This window comes from Leptonychotes weddellii, chromosome 9, assembly GCF_054177405.1.
Source record: "Leptonychotes weddellii isolate Sample4059 chromosome 9, ASM5417740v2, whole genome shotgun sequence".
Lineage (NCBI taxonomy): Eukaryota > Metazoa > Chordata > Mammalia > Carnivora > Phocidae > Leptonychotes > Leptonychotes weddellii.
Window position 1 is genome coordinate 103,468,634 of NC_138377.1, and position 27,551 is coordinate 103,496,184.

Below are 27,551 nucleotides of genomic sequence, written 5' to 3' on the forward strand. Positions count from 1 at the left end.
TGTGGTCCCAGGGAGGCCCAGTGCCTGGGATCCCTACCTAGATTACCTACTTCCCCATGATGCTCAGTGTCCAGCCCTGACCCCTCCCTGTAAAGTTAGCTTCACATCTCCAACTCCTACTTGACAGCAACACGGAATTGGCTTACAGGAATCACAAAAAAGACCTGGTCAGAATAGGACTCTTCACTGTATCTAAAAACTTGCTCCTCAGGTGGTTCCATCTCATCTTAGCTGGAGCCAAAAATGTAATCACCTCCTTTGCTTCCTTGCTTTCCCTCCCCCACCATCCAATCTGTCCCCAAGTCCAACTCCACCTCCAAGTGCTATCCCAAGCCTGTCTACCCCCTCCACCTCCACCACCTTGGCAACTCCAACTTCTACAGCCTTTTACTAAATCTATCCCCCAATAGGAATCACAGGGATTCTCACAAACCTAGATCAGATCATGTCACCCCCCCCTTGTGACATGACATTGACTTACAAAGCAGGTGCATGGTCTGACCCTGCCTATCTCAGACCTGACACCCCACCCAAGGCAGCCACCCAGGTATTTTGTCACACCAGCCTGTTTGAATTCTCTGCATTGTACTTATCACCTTCTGATATTTTAAAATCTATTTTAATATTTTATTATTTTTCTTTTGGCGTCAGTGAAATGCACAATTAAAGCATTCACTAACATTAGGGACACCAGGCAGCAGACTGACATCGGGGCAACCTCCCAATGTCAGTGTCCACAGACTTTGTCTCTGAGTGAAAAACCACTCAGTTTTTCAGAGAGCTCATCAGCCTCTGGCTGCCTCTGTGTGGGAGCAGGGCAGGGGGATGGGGTAGAGGGTCCCACCATTACATGGAAGGATTTTCAATGAATCCTTGGTTTCAGCCCTGCCTAACCCAGGGCCCACTTGCAGAGCCCTCTGGTTCAGTTTCTCCAGAGAACAAACCTCTGTGATTCTTGCAGGGTGGGGGCGGGTGTGGTCTCCTGGCTGTGCAGGATTGGGAGGGGACCTAGGGGGCTCAAATATCGTGTGTACAGGCATTTAGTCAACCCCTCTCCCTTTGGTCAGCTTCCCATTCACCCGCTTTCTCCCAAACTCTCAGGGGTTCTGAGGGGAGAATTAGCCCATTTCCCTCACTATCCTCCGCAAGCACTTTAGTTATAAATTCTCCACTCCAGTAGATCGGTTACCCCTTTCTCATCCGCTGTTCATTTTCTTCAAATCCACTGAAATCTCTATCCTCTTTGACGTTATGGACAGGCCTTAAAGAGACACTTTCTTAATTCTTATGTGTTCATGGTTTTTAAATTATCATTTTAGTGGAGTTTGGGAAAGGAGATCAGATAAATATGTGTGGTCACTCCACCATTTTAAGAACTGCCTATTGGTTTTCCCTCTCGCTCACTGCAGTGATAGTATGCTGGTTAAAAGAAAAAAAAAAAAAGCCCCGATGAGTAGTTTATGCTAACCTCTGTGGTGCAAATACTCCACCATGGCCAATTTCAAACTACCAACACAGTGTCATGGAGAACTGGGAAGAGGTGTCCTTAATTGGCTCTCCGGAGCGAGAGCTCCAGCCCACCACTGCTACCCTTCACCCCTTAATAAAATATAGTCTCTGTCAGAGCAGGGATCTTGTCTGTTTTGCTGCCTGGTATAGAGAAGGCCCTCAATAAATATTGTTGAATAAATGAATGAATGAAACTATTCAGCTTTGCTCAATTCTGTGGTTTCAGGCTGAGCCCCAATCCTAACCCAAAGCTGAGACAAAGTGTAAGCCCTGACCCTGCTCACACACTAAGCTCTGACCATGGTCACATACTGAGCCCCAACCGTAGTTACACTGTGAGCCCTACACCTGCTCACACACTGAGTCCCAAGCCTGAGCCATCATACACTGAGCCATGACTCTGCTCTCAGTCTAGGCTCAGACTCTGGACCTCAACAACCCAGTACTTAAATGGGTCTATCGTTTGCAGAGGCTAAGAAAGTGAGGCTGCCTTACTATAGGGTGGACTTCTGTGCATGGGGAGAGAGTTCAAGCTACCCCTCTGGCAGCAAGTTCTCAGAGGTCACATAGGGCCTATGAGGCAACCTCCTGAGCTCCTCTTGCCCAGGCTGATCTGAACTTCCCATGGGCATACGTAGCCCACTTTCTCCAAGGCTGCTCATCAGGGCCAGTAGGCCCATCTAATGGCCTCCTAGGCCACTCTGAACAGATGCATTATTGATAACTTGTAATTGATCCAGAGCTACCCCTGAGTGTCCCACTGGAATTCAGGCCAGACAGCCAGAGGCTGGGGCTTGCCCAGCCCAAGCCCACATGTGCAGACATGGGCACATACATTAAGACAAGTTTTAGGCTACAGATATGAACCCCAAGTGTATGGGAATTCTCCTAGGCAGGCATGCATTCATTCACTTACTCAGGTAAAGCATGGTGAGGGCTATGTTCAAACTGTTACGTGTTTTAGAATGGAAATGCCTCTCCCAGCTTGGAAGTGAGTCCTCAGTGGCCCCAAGCGAGGGGGGCAGTGTCTGCTGCATCGCAGCAAATCTCCCATGACAGTCTCAAGGGCTGACCATGGTGTGTCTGCGAGACAGGGGGCTGGGGGGTGAGAGAGGCTGGGGAGATCAGCAGGGACCACACCAGGCAGAGCCCGTTAGCCCCGGTAAGATGTTACAAGGATGTCAGCCTTTTAAAAAAAAGCAACAAGAAACCACTGAAATCTTTTGAGCAGAAAAGCAGAGTGTTGTAGGAGGTGTTGCGGTGATTCAGACGAGCACTCTAGGAGGATGGTGCTGGCAGCAGAACGGAGGATTGGACAGAGATGGGCCAGGGTGGAGGCGGGAGTGGCAGCCAGGATGCTACTTCTGCAAGCCAGGCCTGATGACCAGAATTTGGACGAGGTTGGGGACAGTGGAGACAGGAGGTAAGGGAGCTATTTAGGAGGTCAAAGTGTGGGCATGGGCATGAATGGAATGGGTGAAGGAGAGGGATATAAGTTCACAAGCTTCAGAGGGTGTGGGTGGCTGGATGCTCTCGGCCCTTGCCCTGAGAAGGAATGATGGATTCCTTATAGGGGAACTGCAGATAGCTCAGCCCAGCTCAGCTCCAGGGGGCTGGCAGGACCCTGGGACCCTCAGAGCCTGGCTGCTGCTTCCCCCATACTGAACAGGGCCACGTGTGCTTCCCCAGCTGACTGAAGGGCTGTCGGGGGTCCTGAGCTATCAGGACCTCATTAGTCAGTGGGTGAGCTGGGGCTCTAGGGTGGGAAGGAGCCTCTGTCCTGCAGACAGGGTAGGGAAAAGCTAAGGCTACAGGATGCATCAGAAGCAAAGCCAGGCCTGCAACCCAGGCCTCTGGCCTCTAGCTTCACAGACTTTGTGTCAAGGGGAAGCCTTAGGGGCGAGATGGAAGAGACTGAGCTCAAGCAGAATACAGAGGGCTTGATGGTTACAGGGGCTGGGAAAGAGCAGGAGGTTCCCAAGTGGGAAAAAAGCAAGGGCTGGAGGAGGCAGGAGCCTGAGTTCTGGGCCCATCACCCTCCCTCACTCTGACTTGTGGTGAGTCTCTTTTCCTCTCTGGGCCTCAGTTTTACTGTGTTCAATAAGGCAAATGGACCAGCTGAACTCTGAGTCTACGACAAGCTCTGTGCTGGCTCTGGGACCCCCGCTGGGAGGGAATAAAGTACAAATGACAGGTAGCTCCTGTCTTGAGGGCCACCCCCTGCTCCTTGATGAAATGCCCCATTTCCAGAGGGCCAGCTCTTTACAGAAAGATAACATAATCCAGAATCTCTAAAACACATTATCAACAGTGTGTAGCACACAATAAGAATTACTAGTCATGCAAATAAGCAAAAAAGGTGATAGATTATCAAGACATAAAGCAGTTCAGAGGCTGCTTAGAATTCCCACTGAAGCAGACCTATGTTCTATTTGAGTTAGCAGATAAGAACTTCAAAATAACTGTGATTAATATGTTAAAGTGGGGGAAAGATAAACAGAATGGATGTAGCATTTCAGCAGAGAAACAGAAACTATAAGAGGAATCCAATAGAACTTCTAGAACCTCACTCAACATGCAATGTCTGAAATTGGGTATTCCACTGGATGGATTTAGCAGCAGACTGGACATAGTAGAAGATAAGACTGTTGAACTTGAGGATACGTCTATAGAAAAACATCTAAACTTATGGCCAGAAAAGGAAAAAAAAAAAAGGCGGGGGGGAGAGTGAGTGAACGGAAGAGGGTCTAAGATGGGAGACATGATCCAAGGGCCTAACATGCAACCACAGCTCCAGAAGGAGGATGAAAGGATGAAGACAGAAGCAATCAGTCAACAAACCGTGGCCAAGAACTTTCCAAATCTAATGAAAAACATCAATCCACAAATTCAAGAAACTCAGAATCCTAAACAGGATAAATACAAAACCCCACCCCTGGACCCTCTGCAGTCAAACTGATGAAAACAGGTAAGAAGAAACACTCAGGCTCTCCGGGGCTTGCGTGGGCCTCCAGGGCTGAAGACACATGGGGGCTTTGAGGACAAAATGAAGCATATTTTCCGTTGGCACACTGGCCTGGGGAAATGAAGACCATCCCGAGACTCAGGAAAAATGAAAGTGTAGTCACAGCCCTTCTTAACGCGCATCATTAGCTAAGTATTTCTATCAGATAACCTGAGCAGATGGGCCAGGATCCACAGGGAAGTCCTCAGCATGCATTACAGAGTGAGTCAGGCCCCTTCCATTGGGGCTGGGCTTTTAGTGCCTGCTTGGTGGGGCGAGACCCCTGGGGCTGCAGGGCCGGCCCACCCAGTCCATCTCTGCCTTTAACGGTCTGGTTTGTGGAGTACGCTTGACATGGCTTTGGCCTGATCAATGCACATTCTGGCCAGAAGCTCAATGGCATCCTAATGCAACAGCAGTAATTTTCTTCCATCCTATTAGTGCTGTCTGCACAGCCTGCCCTGCCTTTAAACCTATCTGCTATTTGGATGGCATCCAATGTTTATTTCCATTAGTTTTGCCATTGTTGGTAACAATAAAAATCAGGAGACAGTTGCAAACTAATGATTTAGCAGTGGGGGCGGCTGAATTCGACCTTGGCCCCTTTCCATCCATTGTGAAGATGACTGGTAGTTGGCCATAAATTTAAATTATGGCAAAAGGATAACATAAGTTATTCCTCTGATGGCTAATTTTATCAGCTAAATAGGCTTGTCATTAAAGCTATCTGCTGTTTTACAAATCACTTCCCATGCTTAAACACACACACACATACACACACACACACATACACACACTTCCTTTCCCACAGTGGAGATCCTGAATAATCCAGGTAACAAAGGCGATTGTGCTGAGCTGGGGACTTGTGGGCTCTGCAGGAAAAGAGGGGACTCTCTGGAATGAGCCAGCATCAAGCACCAGCCCCAGAACCAGGGTAGGACCCCTTTTCTGTGGTTTCCCATCTCCTGATGGCCACAGAGGCCCTTCTCAGGGCTGGCGGCCCAGCCTCAAAGGTGAGAATTTGTGCAGCCATCGGCCTTCTCTCAGGGGTGCTGAGCACCAGAGCGCTGTGGGTGCAGAGCAAGGCCCCCAGGTCACCTCCCACCACCTAACAAGTGGGCTTCGACCCCCTGCACAGGAAAGTAGGATGGATGGAGGGGGAGGAGCAGGACGCCGCCCCTCCCCACACTGCCGACTGCCACCAGAAAAGCCTGTTGCTTGAGGTCAAGATTATCATCCAGTTTCTCCCAGAAAAGGGCCGGGGAGACTTGCATCACCCAGGGAGGATTACTGAATGTGACTGTGCCCGTGGGACTAGGGAAAGGGGCAGAGAATGTTCTTGGGCACACAGACCACTTCGGTATGCCTCAGGTGCCTCAAGTGTGACGGCGTAAGTGAGTCCCACTTACGAAACGGGGCAGAAGCCTGGCTAACTGCACAATTCTCTACTTCTCCCCTGTTGAAGGGAGAAAGCCCCGAGGACTTAGAGGCAGCAGCTAGAAAATGGGAGGCGCCTGGAGGCCAGAGTGACTGGGGAATGGTGGCTCGTCACCCACTGCCCACGGCAACCTGCTCTGGGCTGTGATGTGAGTGACAAACTCTTCTTGTGTTAGGCCACTGCGAGCTCTGGATTTGTTTCATGTAGCAGCTTGTGTTACTCCTGACAGTGACTTGTCCAGACACCCTGTTTCTGGCATAGGGAAACGGACCCTGCCGCCGAGTTCCACCCCCAGCCCTCGCACCACAAACTTTGCCACCCCGGCAAGCAACGGCCTCTCTCAGCTGTTGTCTTTCCATCTATAAAGGGGTTAATAAGACCTAGCCTACCCGCTCTGACCATAAGGTTAAAGGAAGCTAAAATACATGGGAGTGCATTTGTTAAGTGGTCACCATTATATGAGTGATTTAGTATTACTTTCTCTTTCCTATTTTTTTTTTTTTTTACATTTACTGAAAGACTCCAGTAGACTAGACTTCATATATGTTACTTGAATTAGTCTGATCCTTACAGCATCCTCGTGACATAAGCCTTGTTTCCTCCATTTTTCCAACAAGGTCCAGGGATTAAGGGGGAGACTAGTCATTGTTGGAGTGGAGGTTAGAATCTCGCTTGTTGGCTCCTTGTCTAAGCGGACTCCCTCCACCCCTCTGGGCTGCCCCCACAGAGGACTCCTTATTCAGGGACTGATGCTGGCCCAAGGCCTGAGGCTGTCCTAAGGGGTTCACAGAGCTTCATGGGCCTCCTTTGCAGGCTGGGCCTCAAGTCACCCTAGATACCTGGGTTTTTGCTAATGGTCTCAGGGTGAATGGTACTGAGGAAAGAGAAATTAACTTCCTTCCATCCTTCCCACAGGACCCAGCAGAGAAGAGAAATACATTTTGACAGTGGGCCAAGTTGGATCCTATTAACTCTGCAAAGCTTACAGGGACTTCAGAATATGTTTCAAAATTTGAGCTAGATCCTGCACACAGCTGTACATAAAACCTCAGGAGTGGTTTCTTAAGATGAGTTGGAAGAATATATCATTGCAGTGACTTAACCACTGCATCTAAAACAGTTTTAATTTTTGAAGCAGCCAGTACACAGAGACAAAAAACTCACACCATCTCTCTGAAGGACAGTAACTAGCATCCCACCTCTGGAATCCATCTGTGTACCAGCAAGATTAACGCCTAAGAAAATCTGGCCAGGATCCAGACAGAGAGCAAAACACAAGTGAATGGGGAGGAACTTTCCGCAGAGGGTCTGAGGCTATCTGCTTCTGTCGCAGAAGTGAGCAATCTGGAAGCAGACCACCGAAGGCCAGCCAGGGCTTCGGAAAGGTAAGACTGCCCAACAGAGTATCCTCCTTCTCTGCTGGCCCCAGATTTCCAGGAGGAATCTGCTAAGGATGAGGTGAGCCCAGGGGTCAGAAGAGATGATGAAAATGAGGGAAACACTGTGTCCTGTCTCCCTGCGAAGACCAGAGGCCAGTGTGGTCCAGGGGGGAAGCACTGCAATGAGCCCTAAGAGACCCGTTTCCATCCTCATCTCCTAATTGCTGTGTGATGTTGGGCACACCTCTCCCCTTCTCTGTGCCTCAGAGCACCCCCATCTGCCGAATCTAGGATTGGGCCAGATGCCCTCTAAAGACCCTTTCATTTATAATATACAGTGGTGGGCACCTGGGTGGCTCAGTCGTTAAGCGTCTGCCTTCGGCTCAGGTCATGATCCCAGGGTCCTGGGATCGAGTCCCACATCGGGCTCCCTGCTCTGCAGGAAGCCTGCTTCTTCCTCTCCCACTCCCCCTGCTTGTGTTCCTGCTCTCGCTGTCTCTCTGTCAAATAAATAAATAAAAAATCTTATAATATACAATGGTCCTGGGGCATGTTGGGTGTTCCTGTGGTAAGAAAGGAGCTACCACGGGGCGCAGAAGATCAACTGTACAAGATATTCAGGCAAGAAACCAGCAAACTGTGTCACCCGGGAGTCTCTATAGGGTCACAGCAACAAGCAATTTAAGCTTTCTAAAAAAGCTAAGATGAATAAAACAGAGTGACTTTACAGAGCAGAGATCTGACAAACGCTACCTCAGCCAGGTGAGGTCAACGTCAGCGGTGAGAAGTCATGTTGATAGTAGGCACCCTCGATGTGATGTGATGTGATGTGATGTGATGATCTTCCTTGCCAAAACCCATAACTCCAGTCTAATCATGAGAAAAACATCAGACAAATCCCAGTCACGGGGCATCCTACGCAATACCTGCTCGGTACTCCAAATGGTCAATGTCATCAAAAACAAAGGAAGTCTGAGGAACTTTTATAGCCAGGAGGAGCCTAAAGAGATATAATAACCATATGTAATGCAGTGTCCTGAATGGGATCCTGGAACAGATCAAGGACATTAGCTAAAAACTAAGGAAATCGGAAAAATGTATGGACTTTAATAATAACATACCAATATTGATTCATTAATTGTAACAAACACACAATACTAATGTGAGATGTTAACAGGGGAAATTGGGTATGGGGTATGTGGGAACTCTGTACCATCTTTACCACCCTTCTATATATCTGAAACCGTTCTAAAAAATAAAGTTTATTTAAAAAAAGAGCTAAGATGAATAAAATCTTGGGAACTATTTATACAGATATATCTCAGGGAGAGAGCGGGATGAATGCAAATTGACTGTTTCATTTAAACTGAGATTCTACACGTTCATGGGAACTTTGGTAAATTTCAGTGTTTTAGGTAGCACATATGAATTAGATGTGGAGATTGCTTTATTAAACTGAGAATTCCAGCAGGGAGAGAGAGAGCAAGAGTTTTTGACAAAGAGGACTAGAATGACCTGAAGGGGGGTCGGGGGTGGCGGGGAGGTGGGTAGCAGCAAGGGACTCTTCGGAAATGCCACTGAGACAGCTGAGCTGCACGCAGGCTCTGGTTTAAAGATACCCTGGCGCCTTATCTGGCCAATGTCTCCACCAAGAGCCGAGAAGTGACATGGGTAGAAAAATGACCCTAAGCAAGGTGGGCTGGGAAAGAACAGTGTTCCATTAGGACAGCTGGGTCTATTCCTGGCTCTAAAAGCCCTCAACTAGCCGTGAGCTCTCAGGCAAGTCACCCACTGCTCTGTCATCTTATCTATAAAATAAATGGGTCTATGTGGGGGAGAGGGGATGGGCTCGCATAGTCACCATTCATCATGGGTTAGGCTTTAGGCTACACCATCTCACAACCATCCTTCAAGGATTTTATTACTATTCCTCTTTTTCAGATTGGGAAAATCAAGGGCCATGCAGGTCCCCTCAGTGAGCAAAGCCACAAGGCCCATAAGTGGCCAGGCTGGCTCTGCACTCAGGTCTGTCCCTAAAGTCTATTCTTAACCGTTCTAGACACTACTCTCTCAAAGCATTTGGCTATCCCTGATGTGTAATGAGCCGGCACTCTCATTTTTTTTTAAGGATATTTGTGACCCAGTCAAGTCTCAAACCTGGTCCTAAAACAGAGCTGAAAATGAGGCGTCCACATGCCCCACCCCGTGGAGTGGGCATCACTCAGCTTTGGGAGAGCAGCAGTCCTGGTTTCTCTGCTCTTACTGGTCCCCCCCGCCTTCCCTGTGGCCCGCTGGGATTCCAGCCCAGCTGGCCCTTTTTGCTGTCTCAACTAAGATGACAGGCTTCAGGTGTTTTTTAAATTAAAATGGTTTGTTTCTGTTCATCTCTTTTCCAGATGTCGCTACCTAGAGGGAATCTGTCTTTATTTATTAGCTCTTTCCTGTGCAGAATCCAAGGGAGTCTCCCTCTGGCCAGGACCCCTGGGAAGGAGGCCACATGTGGGGTCTCTGTGGGCTCAGGACGGGGGTTCCTGATGGAAAGCACTGGGGGTGGGGTTGCCATTAGGGTTTTCTCTCAGCCCCGTGGCCCATACGCTGTTATTGTGGGGCATGCGGTAGGGTCAGCTTGTTCTCTGCCGGGCTGGGAGGCTGTGTGAGAGTTTATGAAGGGCAGATGTGGCACCCTGTCGGTGTCTGTCACGTGGCCAACCACAGCCCCGTGGTGTTCATTTTCCTATTAGACAGTAGACTGAGAGCTACCTGACCAAGCTCCAGCCAGGTCCTGGATGACACCCAGATCTGTCCTCTCCCCTCTTCCTCTAGACCTCTGTCTGCCCCAAACCTAGGCCTCTCTCCCCTGGGTGGTTGCAACAGCCTCTCAACCCAGGCTTTCTATCTCCATTCCTTGCCCTCGCCCATCCTGCCTCCAACAGCTGCCAGAGAGATCCATCAAAAACTCCAACCTGAGCAGACCTCCCACCCCTGCTTCTAATACCCCCAGGCCTCCCCCTTCCCTACAGGGTGGAGCCCAAATTCCCTGGTCAGCCACGTAGGCCTTTCCCAAGCCTGCCTCCAGATCCTCCTACCTCCTCTCTCTGCTCATACCCTGAATGGCCTTGAGCTCCCCTGGTACGACACCCACTCTAATGCCTCACCTGTCCCCTCTGCCAGGCACCCTTCTCCAAGTGGCCCTGCCCAACGTCGGCTCCTCTAGAAACCCATCCACTCCCCTGCCCCCGAGCCCTGGCGTGCAGAACCCCAGACTTGTCCCTGCTGAAACATGCATGCACCAGACTGCCCGTTTATTTATGGGCCTGCCAGACTCGAGTCACCCAGAGCCTCCTGGGGGTAGGGGCCAAATCCTCTCCACAGCAGTGCCCCCAGTGCCCAGCACAGGTTGGGATGGTGCTGGTGGACCAGATGCACGGGGGAGAATGAAGCTGATGCCAGCCACTTTGGGACTAGAACACTGGTCTTCCCAGGTCCACAATCCTGTAAAGACTGCCCCACACCCAGGATCCCACGGATGATGCGCTCCTGAGGGCTGTGTCCCCTGGTGTCCCCTCTTGTCACTCATAAGCATGTTGTGCTGAAATGAAAGGCCATGGTGTTCCCAAAGTAGATAAAAAGATCTGGCTCCCTGCCAGACATTCCAAGGAGATGATTTTGAAGACTCTGTGTGCCTGTTCCTGTGGGACATTTCTAGGGATTAATTTGTGCTGACATTCCACAGGTTTCCCACTCCCTCCAGCTCTTCCTCCAGCTAGGAGAGGTTGGGGTGGAGGAGCCAGGAGACCCACCACGAACGGGCGCTGGGCTGAGGGCAAATGTGAGTCAGACGAGGCCTGCCCTGGGGGAGCATCCCATTCAGCAGGAGAAGCAGTCCCGCGTGCAGGTAACCAGAGCCCACGGCAGCGAGTGCCCAGTGCTCTGTGGAGGCCCACAGAAGGGCTGGGGAGTAAGGGAGCAGCGACTGCTGCGGGAGGGGAGTGCCGTGTTTAGTGGAAAAGCCAGGACTTGCAGGCTGCACACAAATTAGTTAGGCAGGGCTGGCAAGGGTTCAGGCAAGGGGCACAGCACAACCAGAACGAAGGGATGGGATGGCACGGGGCTTGTCAGAAGGGCAGGTGACTCCGTCTGACTCGGTCAGAGTGTTTATGTACAAGATGAAGGAGGTATGACGTTGACAAGCTAGGCAGACGCGTGAGGCCCTCAGACCCCATGGGGAGTGCCCAGGTGCTTGGCAGTGGGGCAGGGGGAGGGACTGACGGGTGTCCAGCACCACTGCACTGCAAGCCAGAGTGCTGAGCCCCACACGGGATAAGTAGCTGGGGCATACTATGCCTGGACTGGCCCTGGGGACTAAGGGTGGGGGGCATAGCTTATGTGGCTCACAGAGCAAAGGGCAGTGGCCCTGTTGTTTCCCCAGAATGCAACGGAGAGGCCAGAATGACCATATATGTCAGTTCGTCTATTCTCCTCCACACTTTCTACCACCTTGCTAGCTGGTCCCCTCTATGGCATTCCCACCTTGCATACCGGGTACCAGATCATTCGTTCCCTGGAGGCTGTGTTTCTACAGAGCTTTGTAGCCTTGCTGCAGGACCCAGCTGCCCGCCCCCTTGGCTCTGCTGAGCATGGCCTCACGGGGCCTGTCACCTCTCTGTCTTCCCCACGGCTCCTGGGAAGCACAGAGAACTGTTAACACCTCTTTGGGGGTGTCTGGGGGTCCTGGGTGGTGACTGGCCCACAGTGTCGCCCAGCAACCTCTGCAGACAGGAAGTTGTCCCCTGCTCTAGAGACCACTGTGTCGAGAAGACTCTGATGAACTGAGTCGGTGACTCGGCTGGCTCAGGCTGGAGAGCTGACTGGTCACTGTGGTACAAAGAAAAAGCACCCCGACCTAGGAGTCGGTGCCGAGCCCAGGCCTGGCTAGGCTGAGCAGGAGTGACCTTAAGAGACTGGTTTCCCACTCTCTGGGCCTTAGGTTCCCCATGTGTCCTTGGGGGGGCCCTGCAGTTCTGGCCTCCTGTGGCTTTATGGGCACCACCGGGACCCTGGGCCCTGAACAGAACCGGAAGTGGCAGGGTGTTACCCCTTGCTCCTGACAGATCTGCGTCAGTCTCTCCAGCTGCTCATCTTGGATGACCTTGGCCTTCTCGTACTGCTGGATGACCATCTCCATCTCCACCTTCACCGGCAGGACGTAAGCTGGAAGACAGAGACAGCTCCGTGAAGAACTTGGCAGTAGCGGGACTCAGGCGGGGGAGGGGCTGGTGCCAGCAGCCAGCCAGCTGCAGGTTCAAGTCCGGGAGCAGTTCCTAGAGGAGCCAGGGAGTGCGGGGGTTGGGGGGATGCTAGGCACCCCCACAGCACCCAGACAGTCTAAGAGGGCTAGAACCCCAACCCGCGGTGACCAAGAGATCCGTTTTCCTCCTTTGCCCTAGTGACAGCACCCTTCATTCTGGCCGTGTGCACAGCTGCCCAGAGCAAGGGCTGGATTTTTGAGTCTCCTGCGTGGCTGTGGGCAGCCGGGAGGCCACAGTCCGGACACTGGCAGGCAAGGGCAGGCGTCATGCAGCAGCTTCCGGGAGCTGGCAGATGAGGAAGCGGAAATACTGGAACCCTCACTCACTGCTGGTGGGAAAGTAACATGGGGCAGCTGCTCTGGAAAACAGCTGGGCAGTTCCTGAGATGGCTAAGACAGAGTGACCACAGGGCTCGGCGAGTCCATGCCTAGGCACCTCAGAGAAACGAAAACATACCTCCACACAAAAGCTTGGACGTGGATGTTCACAGAAGCCAAAAGTGGAAACAAACTAAATGTCCGGCAACGGATGGGTGGATAAAGAACATGTGGTCTGTCCATACAGAGGAGCACGATGCAACAATAAAAGGGAATGAAGCTCTGACACACGATACACACGGATGAACCCTGAAGACGCTTTTGCTCAGTGAAAGAAGGCAGACACAACAGGACACGTATCCTATGGTCCCGTTTATAGGAAATATCCAGAAGAGGCAAACCTACCGACACAGGAAGTAGGTTAGCGGCTGCCTAAGGCTGGGAGGGTCATGTGGAGTGACCGCTAATGGGTACGGGCTTTCTTTTTGAAGTGGTGAAAAGGCTCTAAGCTTAGGTTTTGGTGATATTTGCATGACTTTAGGAATATACTAAGAGCCACTGAATTGTGCACTATAAATGGGTGTTCCATGGTGTGTGAACTGTATCTCAATAAAGATGTCTAAAGAGAAAGGGCAGCTGGGCTTTCCTTTTGCCTCTTTATCTTCTTCCTCTCTTCCTTCTTCCCAGTTGCTGAGATGAGGATGTGATGGCTGGCCCTGCAGCAGCCATCCTGGACCATGGGGGTGACTTTGGAAAGAAGACAATGTACAGCAGGGCAACAAATAGGAGGACCCTGGAATCTCGACTACAGAGAGCGCCACGTCAGCCTGGGACTGCCGACCTGCAGACTCTCATGTGAGAGAAAGAGGCCTCTGCTTTAAGTCACTGTTATTCTGGGTCTCTGTTACTCATGGACAGTCCTATGGACCCAGAGGAGAGAGCCTAGACTCGGGCTGGAGGGCCCCAGGAACTTGCAGCCAGTGGTAGCCCCATAGGCCCCTCCCTTGGGCAATTCTCTGGGCTCTGTGAAGTCTCAGTATCAACTCCTACCCGACCCCGGCCTCTGGCCTTCATGCTGTTCTCACATCACAGGACCCAGTTCTTCCTGACTTGTCAGAAACTTCGGTCACACGCCTGTCTTGCCGCTGTATTCTACAACTCTCCGTATCTCCATTCTTCGTGTCCCTTTCCACCCACGGTCTCCCACCCCCAGGTGTTCTCTGGCTGCCGCAGGGATCACGCAGAGCAGAGAAAGCAGAATTCTCCTGTTTGCTTCTCAACTGGAGGGCAGTTCACTCGTCCCGCAGACCTGTCTCCAGGTTCCAGAGGCTGGCCCCAGCGGCTTCTGCCTCCTCAGATCTCTGCTGAAGCCAGTTCACACCCAGGGTGAGAGAAGCAAATTAACACCCCCACATCCACACAGCACATCCCTATCCTGAGGCTCCCAGTGGCACAGCCATGCCTGCTGTGTCAGGAAAAAGGGGGAGTAGCTGGGAAGAGCATTCACAATGGGCTGTCAGATCCATCAGTGTGAGGGTGTCCAGCTGTTCAGGGCCGGCAGAGAAGAGCCAGAAGGCGCTGTTCCTGTTCTGCAGGGAAAGGATGTTCTCGTGAATGGAGCCAAGGACAGTGCCCTGAGCAGATGGGGGTGAGTGAACAGACAAAGAGCACACTGGTGGTTGCCAGTGGGCCTGAGCTCCGCTTCGGGCTCACAGCCTGCTTTGCTGTGTGACCCTTATCCCTCTTAGCCTCAGTTTCCCCATCTGTCAAATGACAGGAATGGACTAGACGACCTCTCAGCGCCTTCCCAGTTTGGGCCTTCCAAAGTTGGACCAGTCACATTCCAGTTTGATGAAGATTCTGGATTAGGAGCTAGCTCCCTGACAAGACATCACACCCAACAGAGCTAACTGGGTGGGATGTGGGGGCAGGGAAAAGGGAGAGGGTGCCCTGCCAGGGGATGAGAGACCCCAGAGGCTGTCCTTCCTGCCTCATACCCTCCCCCCACTGCCTGGCAAATGCTGTTGGGGTATTCTCATAGCCACGATTTCCGACATTTGCAACCCAAATTCAGGGCCGGAATGACCTTAGAGTCTATATACTATACAGTCTATAGTCTTAACAGTGTATCCCAGTGGTTTGAACCTGCTCTAGAGGCTCAGAAGGTCCTTAGAGATGCCCCCTGGAGAAGAGAGGCAAGGAAGTGGGCTCTGGCCCCCCACTCCGAGTCAACCAAAACGTTCCACTTTTAATCTATCTTTCACACTGGAGAGCTGCATAAGATTTTGCAGAAGAAAGGGTTTTGCTACTTAAAAAAAGCTTCGGAATCATCATTTGTACAATCTCCTTGTCGGGCCTTGCCCCTCCACGCGACCACCTGGCTCAGGCTGCCCACACTCCCGCAGGAGCCCACCTCCTAGAGAGGCAGACCAGCCCATCTGCAGTGGCTCTGTGCCTAGTCTGGCTGAGGTGAGGTGGGCCTCCCTGTCATGTTCTGCGAGGTCCAAGGACCACCCTCTGGAACCTGGAGTTGGCTCCTCCATCTTCCCCATCCCCAGGCCACCCCATTCTAGTTCCCTGCGCTGTTCTTCGGGGACGAGGTCTCCAGTCTTCTCTCACCCAGGTGTCCCTTCCTGTGGTGGGGGGGGGGTTGGGGTGGGAGACACACTCGGGTCTGTCACCACTTTCTGGAAATAGATGAACCATCCGGGTCAGGGCAGAGCTCTCTAAATGAGGTGGCCCCGCGGGAAGGGTGGCCTTTGCCTCTGATGGTAGAAGGCAGGGAGAGAGCAGAGTGGATCAGACATTCTCTGGGAATGGAGGCCCAGATGGGAGCATGCGTCACTGAAACTGACTAAAACAAGCCAAAACCCAGACCAAGCCAGCACCTCCCTGGAAACACTCTCGAGTTGTTTGTGGGTCGACAGGCTTGGGTGGTGCACCCCTTGTTGGACACAGAGGGGAGATGGGCCCCACAGGGAGGAACCCTTTGACCAGTCAGCTGGACAAAGCCAGTGGTGAGTCAGTGGCAGGCGTGCATCCAAACACTCAGGATGTACAACACTGGCGTTCTGGAATGGCAGGCCCTGCTGTAAGTTCTCATGCGAGGCACTGGCCGTCGGGACACACAATAAATAGGTCTGTTGGAATGAACGCTCAAGTGTTTGCATGTGACATCTGGGCACCGTGTGCAGTTCCCGAACACGTGACATGGAATGAGCAGTGACAGGCTTGGTCTCCCTGAGCCAGCAGTCTCCTTCCTCCAATCCCTGAGGCTGGCTGGGTCATCCCTCCCCCCCATCCCGTAACACGTGGTCTCTCTCCTCTCTTAGTTGATAGCTCCAGGTTTGGTAGCAGCCACCTGCCACCCAGCCAGCTCTGCTGACCCTTTTTGGACCACTCACCATCAATGACCCTCTTCACCCGCCAGATCCGGAGCATGATAATGAGGCTGATGGCATCCCAGGGGCTCCTGGGCCCATTGGCCACGGTGGACGCCACCATTGGGGCTAAGGACAGGATGATCACAGCCCCGTCAAACACCTGTGAGAGGAATTAGATTTCAGTGTCTTGGGCCACCTTCCTGAATGTCCCGGAAGCAGGTCAGGCAAAGCAGCTGGTGCTGGCAGGTTTCTCCAGGAGATCTGTCCCCACATCAGGCTCCCCTATCCCTGGCTGTCTCTCCCGACTCTCCTCAGTCTCTTCAGTGACCTACTAGCTCCTAGACATGCTCCTGAGCACTCTCTTTCCTCTTAAGTGACCTCAGCCCATCCCCAGCCTTTGTTCCGATGGCCTGGGGTTGCTCCCAGCATCTTTTCCCGGCGTCTCGTCCCTTCCTGCGATGGAGACTGTATTCCATGTCCCAGGGTTCCTGTTCTAGCCTCGCTGAATCCCTCACTGGCAGTGGGAGCTGAAGGCAGGACCCTTCCCCTTGGGTAGCACAGGAGCCCAGAGCCCACATCTCATTTCTATCTGATGCTGAGTCTCTCACCACACAGGGAGGCAGGGCTAGGAGAAGAGTGGGCCCAGCATAGGCAATTCAGCATGGGGTGATTCAGCGTTGGGCCCTGACCTTCTATCTACCTGCTCAAACTTGGGTTCATCTAGACTTCTATGGGCCAGGCCTCTGTTAGCATTAGGCCCAAAGATGCTACAATGTGGATGTGGGGTGGGGGGTGGGCGAGGAAGGAATGGACAGCAGACACTGACCGCCTTGCCTTGTTCTAAGTGCACAAAATTCCCAGCGACAGCCAGGCTTCCTCGGCCCCTCATCCCCACTCACTGCACCAGGCCCTTCTACACGAAGCAGAGCAGCTGGATGCTCTGCTGAAACAAGGCTGAGAAGTGCCTAGATGGTTTCTGGCCCAGCTCTCTAACCACTGGGCCATTTTAGAGTGGACTCATTTGTTTTAAGACACATTTCAAAGCTTTTCCAAATGATTCAAGAAAAACTTTTTAAATCTTGCCGAATTTTGAGAATTTTTAGACCGTTCCTTTGCCAGGAACTTTTTGCGTCTGCCTGCCCCCTCCCCACAACCCCAACAACACAGCTGCAGAAACTCCTGCATCCAGTGTGGAAGGAGCAGGCCTTTTTGATGCTCCTACTGGGAGGACATTTTCCAGCTCCCAGGATGGCCAGCATGGGGGGTGGGTGTGGACACTGGCCTTTACCTCGATTTTGTTTTCAATATAATCCCAGATCCCAAGCACCACAATCCGCAGAACAGTCTGAGGAGAGGAAATGAGAGAAGAGATTATAGTTACTGCTCTCCAGCCCCTGCCCCTCCCTCCCCCCAGCAGAGAAGATTCTGGAGCTCAGAATCGGGGCTCTGCATCCTTGTTCAGTAACGGAAAACATCTTCACCATCCGCTGTTTCTCAGCCCACATGCTCTCTCTACCACACTCTGCCTCAGCTCCTGGTTTGTGTCACGGTCTGTGCAAACCTCCCCCTGCACCCCAACACCCTGCAGGGCTCCCAGGACATACAGAATATACTCCTATCCTTTGAAAAAACACTCAGGCCCATCTCCCTCTCCAGAGTCACCTCCTGCACTCCTGTCTATGCCACAAATCTATAAACATGTAAGCTCTTTCCTCTTTTGCCTTGCCTTTGCATGTGGCAGACTGTCTGTTCACACCTCTCCCCACCCCATCTCTTCTTTCTTAGAGAATAACTGGATAATTAGCATGGTCACCCAGCTACAGCTGACATTTCCCAGCCGTGGAAGGTATTAGGCTCCTTCTCCTCTTTCCCTCTTCCCAAAGACTAGAATGTGCAGGTATGGTGGTGAGCCATCCTCAGGTAGGGCAGGCTGGGTGACAAGATGGAGGCATTCTGGGTCCCCAGCAGCCCCACACCACCACGTCTGCCTGAACTGTTCACCCCACCTGTCCTTCCATGAGAGCGAAGTGGACCCTGCCTTGTTGAAGCCCTTGTGTTTTCCATTTTCTTTTAGAGCAGCATGGCCTGTGTGCTAAGCAACTATGCCCTCTCCTTTCTCTACCTGGAAAAGGCCTTCCTGTCCTTCTGGCCTCTGCTCAGATGTCACCTCTGTGAGGTTCTCCCACATCCCCTGGGCTCAGTGCCTCTTTCCTTGGTGTTCCTGTAGAACTTGGAACATCAGTCACTCTTCTGTGGCACTTCATCGTACCTTGTGGTGATTACCTCCCTGATGCCCCAGTCAAGGCTCAAGAGACACCTATTTCTCTCCATTACCCCTAATCCCTGACATAGAGTAGACACGAAATGCTTGTGAGGTTTGGGTGAATGAACAAATGCACGTGTGAATGACTAATTCCTTAAAACCCCTAGTAAGTCATTCCAATGCTGCTGCCTTCAGGCCAGGTTTCCTCATCAAGGCTAGATACATCTCCCTCCAAAGAGAATACTTAGACACGCTGGTACATTTGTCTGGAGGCCCTTCCTTAAACCAAGATGACTAGTTCACAGTAATTCACACCAGACGGTGTCTCTTCTCCCACGAGCTGCAGTACAGGGCCAGCACGTGAACTCAACAAAGCTGCCGAAAGCCCATGGATCTCCACCCACACTTAAACCACAAATCGGCTTGGCTGATAAAATTCACCTCCTCCTTATAAAAGACTATCCTGTTCTCATGAAGGAATGAGTAGGTGGGATGCTGGCGGCATCTTTAACAACCACGAGGGTCATGTGACAGCCTGATGTCCATTCTCACATGGCTTCCTGATCTCCCGGGTAGGGGACCCATGCTTAACTGTAGGATGGCTCCAAGTGGGTGGACAGAAATCTGGGTTGAGGTCCAAGATATCCTGAGGTCACAGCTCAGTAACAGACTTATTGTGTGGCCTTGGGCAAGTCAGATCCCTTCTCTGATGCCTCAGTTTCCCCTCTGCCAGAGAGATGAGTTAAATGATGTGAATTTTCCAATTCTTTATGAAATTAACCTTTGCCATTTACTGTATACCAATAAGTGCCGGGCCCTGGGCCAGCCCTCCTCATGTGTGGTTCTCGTTTTGCAGAGAGGGAAGCTGAAGCTCACAGAGATTAAGGAAGCGGCCCAGGTCACTCAGGCATTGGATGGTGAGCTGGCCTTTGGACCCAGATGTTTTTGACTCTGCATGGTATACTCAAGCAGTGTAACCACCATGGGCCTGGTTTCTCTGCTTGCTGTTCAATCCATCTAACTGTACTGACATTGAAATTTGGTCTTTGTCGCCTCTGAAATGTCACACCAGCCACATCCACTCCAAATTCCCAGTTGTGAGGCTCCCAAAGCAAAAAGTGCAGGCCAGGACAGAGGGGAACAGGGCCTGGTCCGAAGAGAATTTCTCCTGCTGCTTCTCCTTCTCCTTTGTCCTCTTTTAAGATTGTGGTAAAATGCACGTAACACAAATTTTACCATTTTAGCCATTTCTAAAAGCATACTGTGGCATTAAGTACATTCGCACTGTCATGCAACCGTCACCACCATCCGTCTCCAGAAGTTTTCCATCGTACTCACTAGACACGAACTCCCCGTTCCCCACCCCTGCCAGCACCGTTCTACTTTCTGTTTCTGAGGTTGACTCCTCTAGGAACCTCCTATAAAAGGAATCTTGCCGCTTCTTTATAAGCAAGGCAGCAGCCCAGGGGATGTGGGGCTGGGGGATGAGGAAGGGAGCCGGCCAGGCATGAGCTGCAGCCAGCAACCCCCGCGAGGGGAGGAGCCAGCAGCAGGCAGTATGCGCCCACCTCTGGGCTCCGAAGCGATGGAAGTGGAGCGGCTGGAGGACTGAAGCAGTACCACAGAAACAAGCCGTGCGGCTGGGGCATGGGGCTCCCTGCCTCCCTCCCTGCTGGCCCACCCACCCAGGATCCGTCCTCTGAGGCCCGGCTCAGGTCACCCTCCTCTGGGGGAGCCTTTCCTTCCTAACCCGGCCTATGGAAACAGAACAGCCAAAGGCAGCTGTGGAGAGAGCTGTGGAAACACCTCCTGGTCCAGCCTCGCACCGCAGAGGGGGAAATGGTGGCCTGAGACAGCTGCTCCAAGTCCGAGTCAGAGCTAGAACAAGAAGCCAGCTCCAAGACACCCCACCTGGTGGCCCTCCCCTGCGGCGTCCTTTGCCAAGCTCTCCTGTCCGCAGAGACAGGCACCTGGCCACCCTGCCCTGCCACGGGCTGACTCACCCAGGGACGGCTGTGTTTCTCAACATGCAGGCAAGGACCCCCTGCGTCAGTCACATCTGGGGATCTGTCTCAGCTGCAGATTCCTGGGCTGGCCTGGAGGTCCAGATATCAGAATCTCTGGGGGCAGGGCCCAGGAATATGCCTTTTCCACAAACTTCCCTAGGGTACCCACCGGAAACCAGAGGGATTTATCAAGTGACATGCCCCAAGTGAAAACAGGGAGGCTGCATGCCCAGATGCAACAGGGAGGAGAATTATAGCAGCAGTCAAAAGTCGGATCCTCTTTCTGGCCCTCTCCCTTACTAAGCATGTGCCAACGGCTAGGATGAAGGTGGACTCGCGCCCCATGCTGTCCACCTCACCGGGCTGCTACGAAGCTCCACGGGGAAGACAAGAGCAGGGCAATGAGGAGGGGGTGTTTTATCACTCACTCCCACCCCTAGGCCCCTCCTCCTGCAATCCTGCCCCCAAGAATTGCAAAGGGCTTTGAGCAAGGGTCCAAGGGAACTGAAATCCTCAGCTCCAGCTTCCTCTTTCCCACCTGGGACTGAGGGTTTTCAGCCCCCTTCATTCCAGCCCTGCCTTCAAGAGATAAGGATGCTCTGACACATGGGATAGGCCAAAGTCTTAGCGAAACCTCAATGACAGCATCATGTGTTTACTATAAGCCCAGCTCCCATGCCGTCTTGCAGGTGCAAAAACAGGCTCAGGGAGAAACAGGTAAACCCTTTGGTCCTCAGGCCCCTCTTCATTCCCACCTCAGGTACCCTCATCTTTTCCCTCAGGAAGCCCTGCTTTCTGGAAGGACTCCTCTCCCTTCTCCCCGGAGAAGGGATTTAGGCTTTAGGCAGCAGGAGGGAAGAGTGAGACCCTTGCCTCTGCTTCAGGGCCTGTCTTAGTCAGGTGGCAGCAAGGCCTCCTGTCCCTCCTGAGAAGGCCCCACCTTCTCTCCCTGGAATGGGGTCGGATGAGCTTCTAGGGCTTGGGAACCTTGGGGGATACAGGCAGAAGCACCTGCTAGTCTATAAGATTCCTCTATGCAAATTTTTAAAAGGTACCCCGTTTCCAGGCAGAGGGAGGTCCCCTGGCTCACTGCTTGGTGAGCAGAATGGGGGCTGGCACCCTTGCTCCCTGCAGAGCCATCCCCGAAGCCAGGCCCCATCAGCGGGGGAGAAGGGAGCTGCACACGCCTAGGCCTGTGCCCCCGCAACACTGCAGCTGGGCAGGGTGGGGGAGGGGGGGTGCAGGCTGGCCTAGGGAATACTACCCACGGTGCGCACTAGGTGGTTGGGGGCTGACCCCAAGCACTTCTTCAAGAAGCACATCTACTCTTGGGTGAGTTTTCTCTGCCAAGATAGCTGCTGACTCCAAATCCCCCCCATCCCTGGGTTAAACGAGAGCAGCAAGAGGAAGACATGGAATCCAGGATCCAGCCACAAGGAAGAAGAAAGAAATGTGAGGAACCCTTACCCTGAAAGCAGTCTTGAATTGGTGCGCAGAAGAAAGGCTTTCTGGGTAACAGGTGCAGATTGGGGGTGATGCGTGGAGCACAATAGCGCCTCCTAGGCTTAGGTGTTGATAAAACAGGAGCAGAGGGACCAGCCTCCCCTTCACTCCTCCATCCCTACACCCTCAAAATCCATGGGCACAGAGCAGTGAGCCAGAGACTGCCTCCTCCCCAGGAGGCTGGTGTCTTCCCTAGGGGTCGACACGTGAACCTCCTGACCAGTCACAGTAGCCAACACCTCTGATACCTCCGGGGGACTGGGCTCCCAGGCAAACTGGCTGCGCTCTCCCTGGTGCTGGCTTCCCATTTTGGCAGGAGGTTCCCAGCTACCTTAAAAGAATGGGTAAGAGGTCCGTAGGGTAGAGGATGAGGTGGTGGACAACACGACCAAATGTCAGTCCCTTAAATGTTGAGTGTGTGCGTTCTGTGCCAGCCCTCGGGTCAGGAAGCAAGCCTGAGATAACACAAGTTGTGCAAAGTTGAGTTCCAGAACTTCCTCTCAGCCCAAGAACCTTCTCAATTTCCTCCATTCTAAAACATCCCTCACTGACCCCATGTCTCCCTTTGGCCACTGCCGTCTCCCTTCTCCCAGGTGGAGGTTTGGAGGATGCGTCTCCACTTAAACCACTGCAATCTGCCATGAGCCCCACCACAGCGGTGGAACCGCTCACACCTTGGTTACCGACGACCCCTTGTTGTCAGGTCTCATGGAGAATGTCCTGCGATTTATCTTAGTGTGGCGGCGTGTGGTGCGCTGGGCACTTCCCACCTCTTCAAGGAACCCCCCTTCTGTCTCCAGGGTACCAGCGGCTCTGGGTACTCCTCCCACTTCCCTGGCCACACCTTTGCATTCACCTATCCATACCGACAGTGTTTCCCAGGACTCCAGTTTCTTCTCTTCTCCCTCCCCTCATCCCTGGACGATCATACCCTTGGCTGCAATTCCCACCGATACCTGGAAGCCCCCTAAGTCCATGTGTCTGGCTTAGAAACTTCCTCCTACAGCAGCTCTGGCTTGGCAAACCCCATCACTATCGCCTCTTTGGCTTGTCTTCTTCACTGCCGTGCTCCCTCCAACCCCTGAGCACCAGTGATGATCAGTGATGATCAGTGTAACCTTTAATCTCTTTCCCGCTTGTCCCTTTCTCCATCTCCCTTCCACTTTCCGGTTCAAACCGTTAACCTCACATAGCTGAGCCATGCCTCCTAAATGGTCTCCAAATTCCAGTCTTCCCCCTTCCTCCAGACCTGGCTGTCAGGGTGATTTCTCTAAAGAGCCAATTTCATCAGACCCCTCTTCTGCTTAGAGGCCTCTGGGGACTCCCCACTGGGTTCGGATCAAGACCCCAGCTCCTGAGCAAGACATTAGGGGCCTTTGTGACCTGGTCTTGCCGGGGTTCCCCCGAAGTCTCACCACCTCTCCTGCCATAGTGGATGACCAGACACATGGTGCTGGCTCCCACCTCTGTCCCCTATGCATTCTGTGACCACTGCTTGAGGTCCTTCCAGCTCACCCACCTGGAAGCTCACACGTCTGCAGGCAGATTGCTTCTATGATTGCCTTAAGCTTGCACTTCAGCTCTCACGTTTGCTTGGCTGCTTCCCAGCTGACCACAAACACCCTGAAGCCAGGCCTGCGCAGTGGCACCTGATTTTTATCTCTGCGCAGCACCCTGAGCACCTGGCTAAGGCATGCAAAGACGAAGGGCTCCTGGCAGTGGTGGAAAAGCAGCAAGGAGTCACGGCAGGCTTGCTCTAGGGCCGGCCCCAGGGGGGCACGTGGCACGAGCTGGGGACGGCAGCAACGGACCTTCTGAATCAAGCCTGATCCCTCGAGAAGTCCAGTGCTCTGGGCTCTTACCCATTTCTTCCTCTTCAGTCTTTTTAGGGCACTTTCATAATCCTATCAGGCTTTCCCTGCGAGGTGGTGGGGCAGCCGCTGTTCACATGATGGATGGGACGAGTGAAGTCAGAAGGGACAGGATGTACAGGGGCTCTCTCAGCTGGGGGTAAGGCAGGTCTGGAGCCCCGATTTCCCTCCACCTCTCTGAAACGTGGAAAGGGAGACAGGGAATACATCCTCTCCCCGAAGTGTGAGCATGCTCCACCTTAGGGGGGGTCAAGAAGGCAGCCCAGCCCCTAGGACAGGTCCAATTCCCTCAGGTCAAAGAGGAGGAGGCCAAGGCGCAGAGAGCTCCGGTGACTTGCCCTAGGGCATCCTGCACCTCCAGGGCCAAACTGGCTCCCGCTTGCTGAGTCCTCATCAGACACCGAGGGGCGCAGATGCGTCATCTCTCAGAGCGTAAAGCACAGCACCGCCCTCTTGCCTTCTGTGTGATGACTGGGGCTCACCCCTGGGAGCAAGCAGCAGGTGGGAGAGGGCCCCCCTCACGAGTACAGAGTCTTGGGGTGGCTGCTGATTTGGAGAGGCAGCGCTGGCTCAGTTTGGTTTGGCAATGGCCTTCTCTGGGCACACGGCACAGGTAAGCCAGCAGGCCAGGCTCCCTCGGGACCGAGAGGCCGTGTTGGAGAGGAGGTAGCCCTCACAGTGATGGTGAGAGAAGCCCTGATCAGCTGACAGGTGGAAAAACAACATGTGGCCTCTCCATGCAATGGAATTGTATTCAGGCATAACAAGGAATGACTCACTAACCCATGCAACAACCTGGGGAAACCCGAAAATGTTACGTTGATGCAAAAGATCACATATCGTGCGATGCTGTTTGTGTGAAATACCCAGACTAACTAGTTAAGTTCACAGACACAGGAAGCAGATCGGGGTCGGGAGGGGTTGGGTCAAGGGGCAATGGGGAGTGACTGTATCATGGGTTTGGGCCTCCTCTGAGAGGGAGGAAAACGCTTTGGCACTCGAAAGAGGTGACGTACAACACTGTATGCACCAAATGCCACTGGATGGCATAGTTTAAAAGAGTTATGTCATGCAAATTTCACCTCAATAAAGTAATAGGAGGAGGAGGAAGCTGCAGCTACCACCACCGCCCTGAGGCTCGGATCTAGAGAGCCAGCCATGCGTCAGCTTTCTTCTCTTCCAGGAAGAGTGGGGCCGATCCAAATCCCCCCACGCCCAGCATTAGGGGACCGGGCCAGCCCCTCCTGGCCTGCGCAAGAACCCTGCTGCAGGGTGGCCCAGTCTGGCCAGGCCCCAAGCCTGCACAGGCTCAGGAGGAGAAGCAGCTGGGCTCCCTGGCTGTAAGCGGACCAGCCAAGGGTGGGGTTGCCTGTGCTTTGCAAACAGCATTTGCACAATTCTCCATCCGGACTCCAAAAGCTCTGCTCGTTCTTGGGTGCTCCAGAGCCATCTGGAAGCACAGTGACTATCAGGGCCCAGGAAACTTTGAGGGCACCTGCTTTCACCTTGGGCCCCTGTAGGGACCCCACATAGCCTGCTTGACTGAGGGGATACCCACTCTCACCACTTTGAGAAGCATCTCAGGCAAGTAGCACAGCCTGTTTGAACAGATGTCCTCAAACTGAGCCCAGAGCAGCCTCACCCTTCTCTTTGGGTCTAGATGTGTCCTCTGGGGCCCGCACAGCACAGGGTGACCCGTCTGCCTTGAAGCAGCCCTTAGAGCACTGAAATGGGCAAAGGATGGGGTGGAGCCTCCTTCTGGTCCCACCTGTCATTCCTGCAGACCCTGGGTAGCTTTCCACTCCTCTCCAGGCCTCAGTTTCCCAACTTATAAGATGTCACACCCACATTCTGGGTTGCCCTAAAGCTTAGTTGAGACAAGGGCCAGAATACTGCTCAGGACTAGTCAAAAGGTACCACAGCATCAGGAGCCCTTTGGGTCAAACCTCTGTAGAATCTGTGAATGAACACCCATTCGTTCAGTCCAGCCAGGCTTGGAGTCTTGGAATGACCCCCCCCACCTCGGCCTATAGCCACGCCTCTACGTATTTCCTGAGGAAAACGGGGCCAGCCTTTAAGGGGTGACATTCACTTCATACTAGACGAGGTGGGCGTGCCGGTCGCGCTAGGTCAGGGGTCAGACGCTTTGCAGGGCTGGATCTCTTCTTTCTCGGCTCCTGGCCCTGGCCCTTCCCCCAGATCCTTGGTTCCCTCACAACCTGCTGGCACCAGGGCCACAGAGGGATGCAGGGGTGACAGCCCAGATTAGGAGCCCTGAGGCCTGGGCCCAGTTTTGGCCAGAATTGGCCAGGTAACCCCAGGCTGCTCTCCTTGTCTGTAGAGTTTGAAAAAGGCCACTACCAGCATTTTCAGTACTGAATGCACTGCTGAGGGACATTTGGCTCCCCTGGCCCTTCTCACTAGAGGTGCCCCAGTCACTGAGGAGCACAAACACCCTCACACAACTCCAAGCCCTCTGGAGAACAGGGGTGGGGGTAACTCTCTGAGGCTGTTCTAGCCCCTTCTGATGCTTGGTTCTTCGGGCACTCCATGACATGTGAAAACTCAGGCTCATGAGTTGGGCTGCCTCATCCTCAGATCACCGTGTAGCAGCCCCTGTGTTCACGCAGGGCAGGGTGCCCTGTGACGCCCCCATTAGCCCTCTGATACTACCCCGTTATGGCTCCACACAAACTGGTCTTTGGTCTTCAACAAGGCCAAGGTCAGGGGCACAGTCATCCCCCAACCACACTTGCTGAGCCGGAGGGAAGCCCCAGCCCCTCCCGCTCTGGGTGTGTGTCTGCACAGGGGCTTGACTGTCTCAGGTGGCTTGTCTCTGGCAGTGACAGGAGGGGAATGCCAAATTCATGCTGGGTAATAAATTCTGCAAAGCCAATAAAACCAAAGCAGAGGGATAGAGGGAAGAACCACAGCAACTGATTAAACATTTTTGTTGGCAGTCACAGACACATGACACATTTTCCAAGGTCTGCATCAAGGAGACATCTGGCCATACATAGCCCATGTGTTTGTGGGACGGGATCCTGGGGAGTGGAGGCGAGGGAGCTGGGGAGGGCAAGACCCTCCAAAGAGCAGTAGTCTGGGAAGCAGGAACTGTTGAGGGGCTGCTGAGTCACCTCCAGGGCAATGGTCTCAGCGAGCTGGTTGGGATCTGCCCCCACAGCCGGAGCTTCAGGCCCAGGTTTGCCTGCCAACTCCGTGGGCTGCGGGAGTCGAGGCCTGGGAAGGGAATGTTCTGTGCTTGGAATGCCTGTCGCCCAGCCCTACCACACCCCATATCCAGACTCAGGATTCTGGACTGATATTTGAAGGATAGTGAGGGGGCCATTATATGGGGCCAGAGCTGGCCCACAAGGGGACCTTGGGACTCTTAACTCTTTGGGTTTCCTGGTCATGTCTCCAAATATTCTGTACTTCCATACCTTCACTCATGAGCATCCTTCTTCCCTTCAAGGCACTGCTGTGCTCTGGGATCCAGAGCCCCCTGTGCCCACATTCAACTGATGTGAGCTGTGTGTGTGTGTGCACGCACACACACGTGTACATGT

The 27,551-nt window shown here is 53.0% G+C and overlaps 1 protein-coding gene and 1 long non-coding RNA gene across 7 annotated transcripts in view; one reads left to right on the forward strand and one right to left on the reverse strand.

The window, feature by feature from the left end:
- The window catches only part of TMEM266 (transmembrane protein 266), a 121,771-nt gene that overhangs the window by 17,731 nt on the left and 76,489 nt on the right, over positions 1 to 27,551 (reverse strand). For all 6 annotated transcript variants that reach the window (XM_081829626.1, XM_081829624.1, XM_081829622.1 and 3 more), the window contains 3 exons: positions 17,628 to 17,684; positions 16,361 to 16,499; positions 12,426 to 12,541 (listed from right to left, as the gene is read on the reverse strand). In XM_081829626.1, coding sequence (XP_081685752.1) covers positions 12,426 to 12,541; positions 16,361 to 16,499; positions 17,628 to 17,684 — 312 coding nt within the window. The remainder of the gene's footprint in view (positions 1 to 12,425; positions 12,542 to 16,360; positions 16,500 to 17,627; positions 17,685 to 27,551) is intronic.
- Positions 6,933 to 12,577, forward strand: LOC145723226 (uncharacterized). Its single transcript, XR_014148147.1, has 3 exons — positions 6,933 to 7,336; positions 11,064 to 11,225; positions 12,442 to 12,577. It is a non-coding gene; the product is annotated as an uncharacterized LOC145723226 (long non-coding RNA).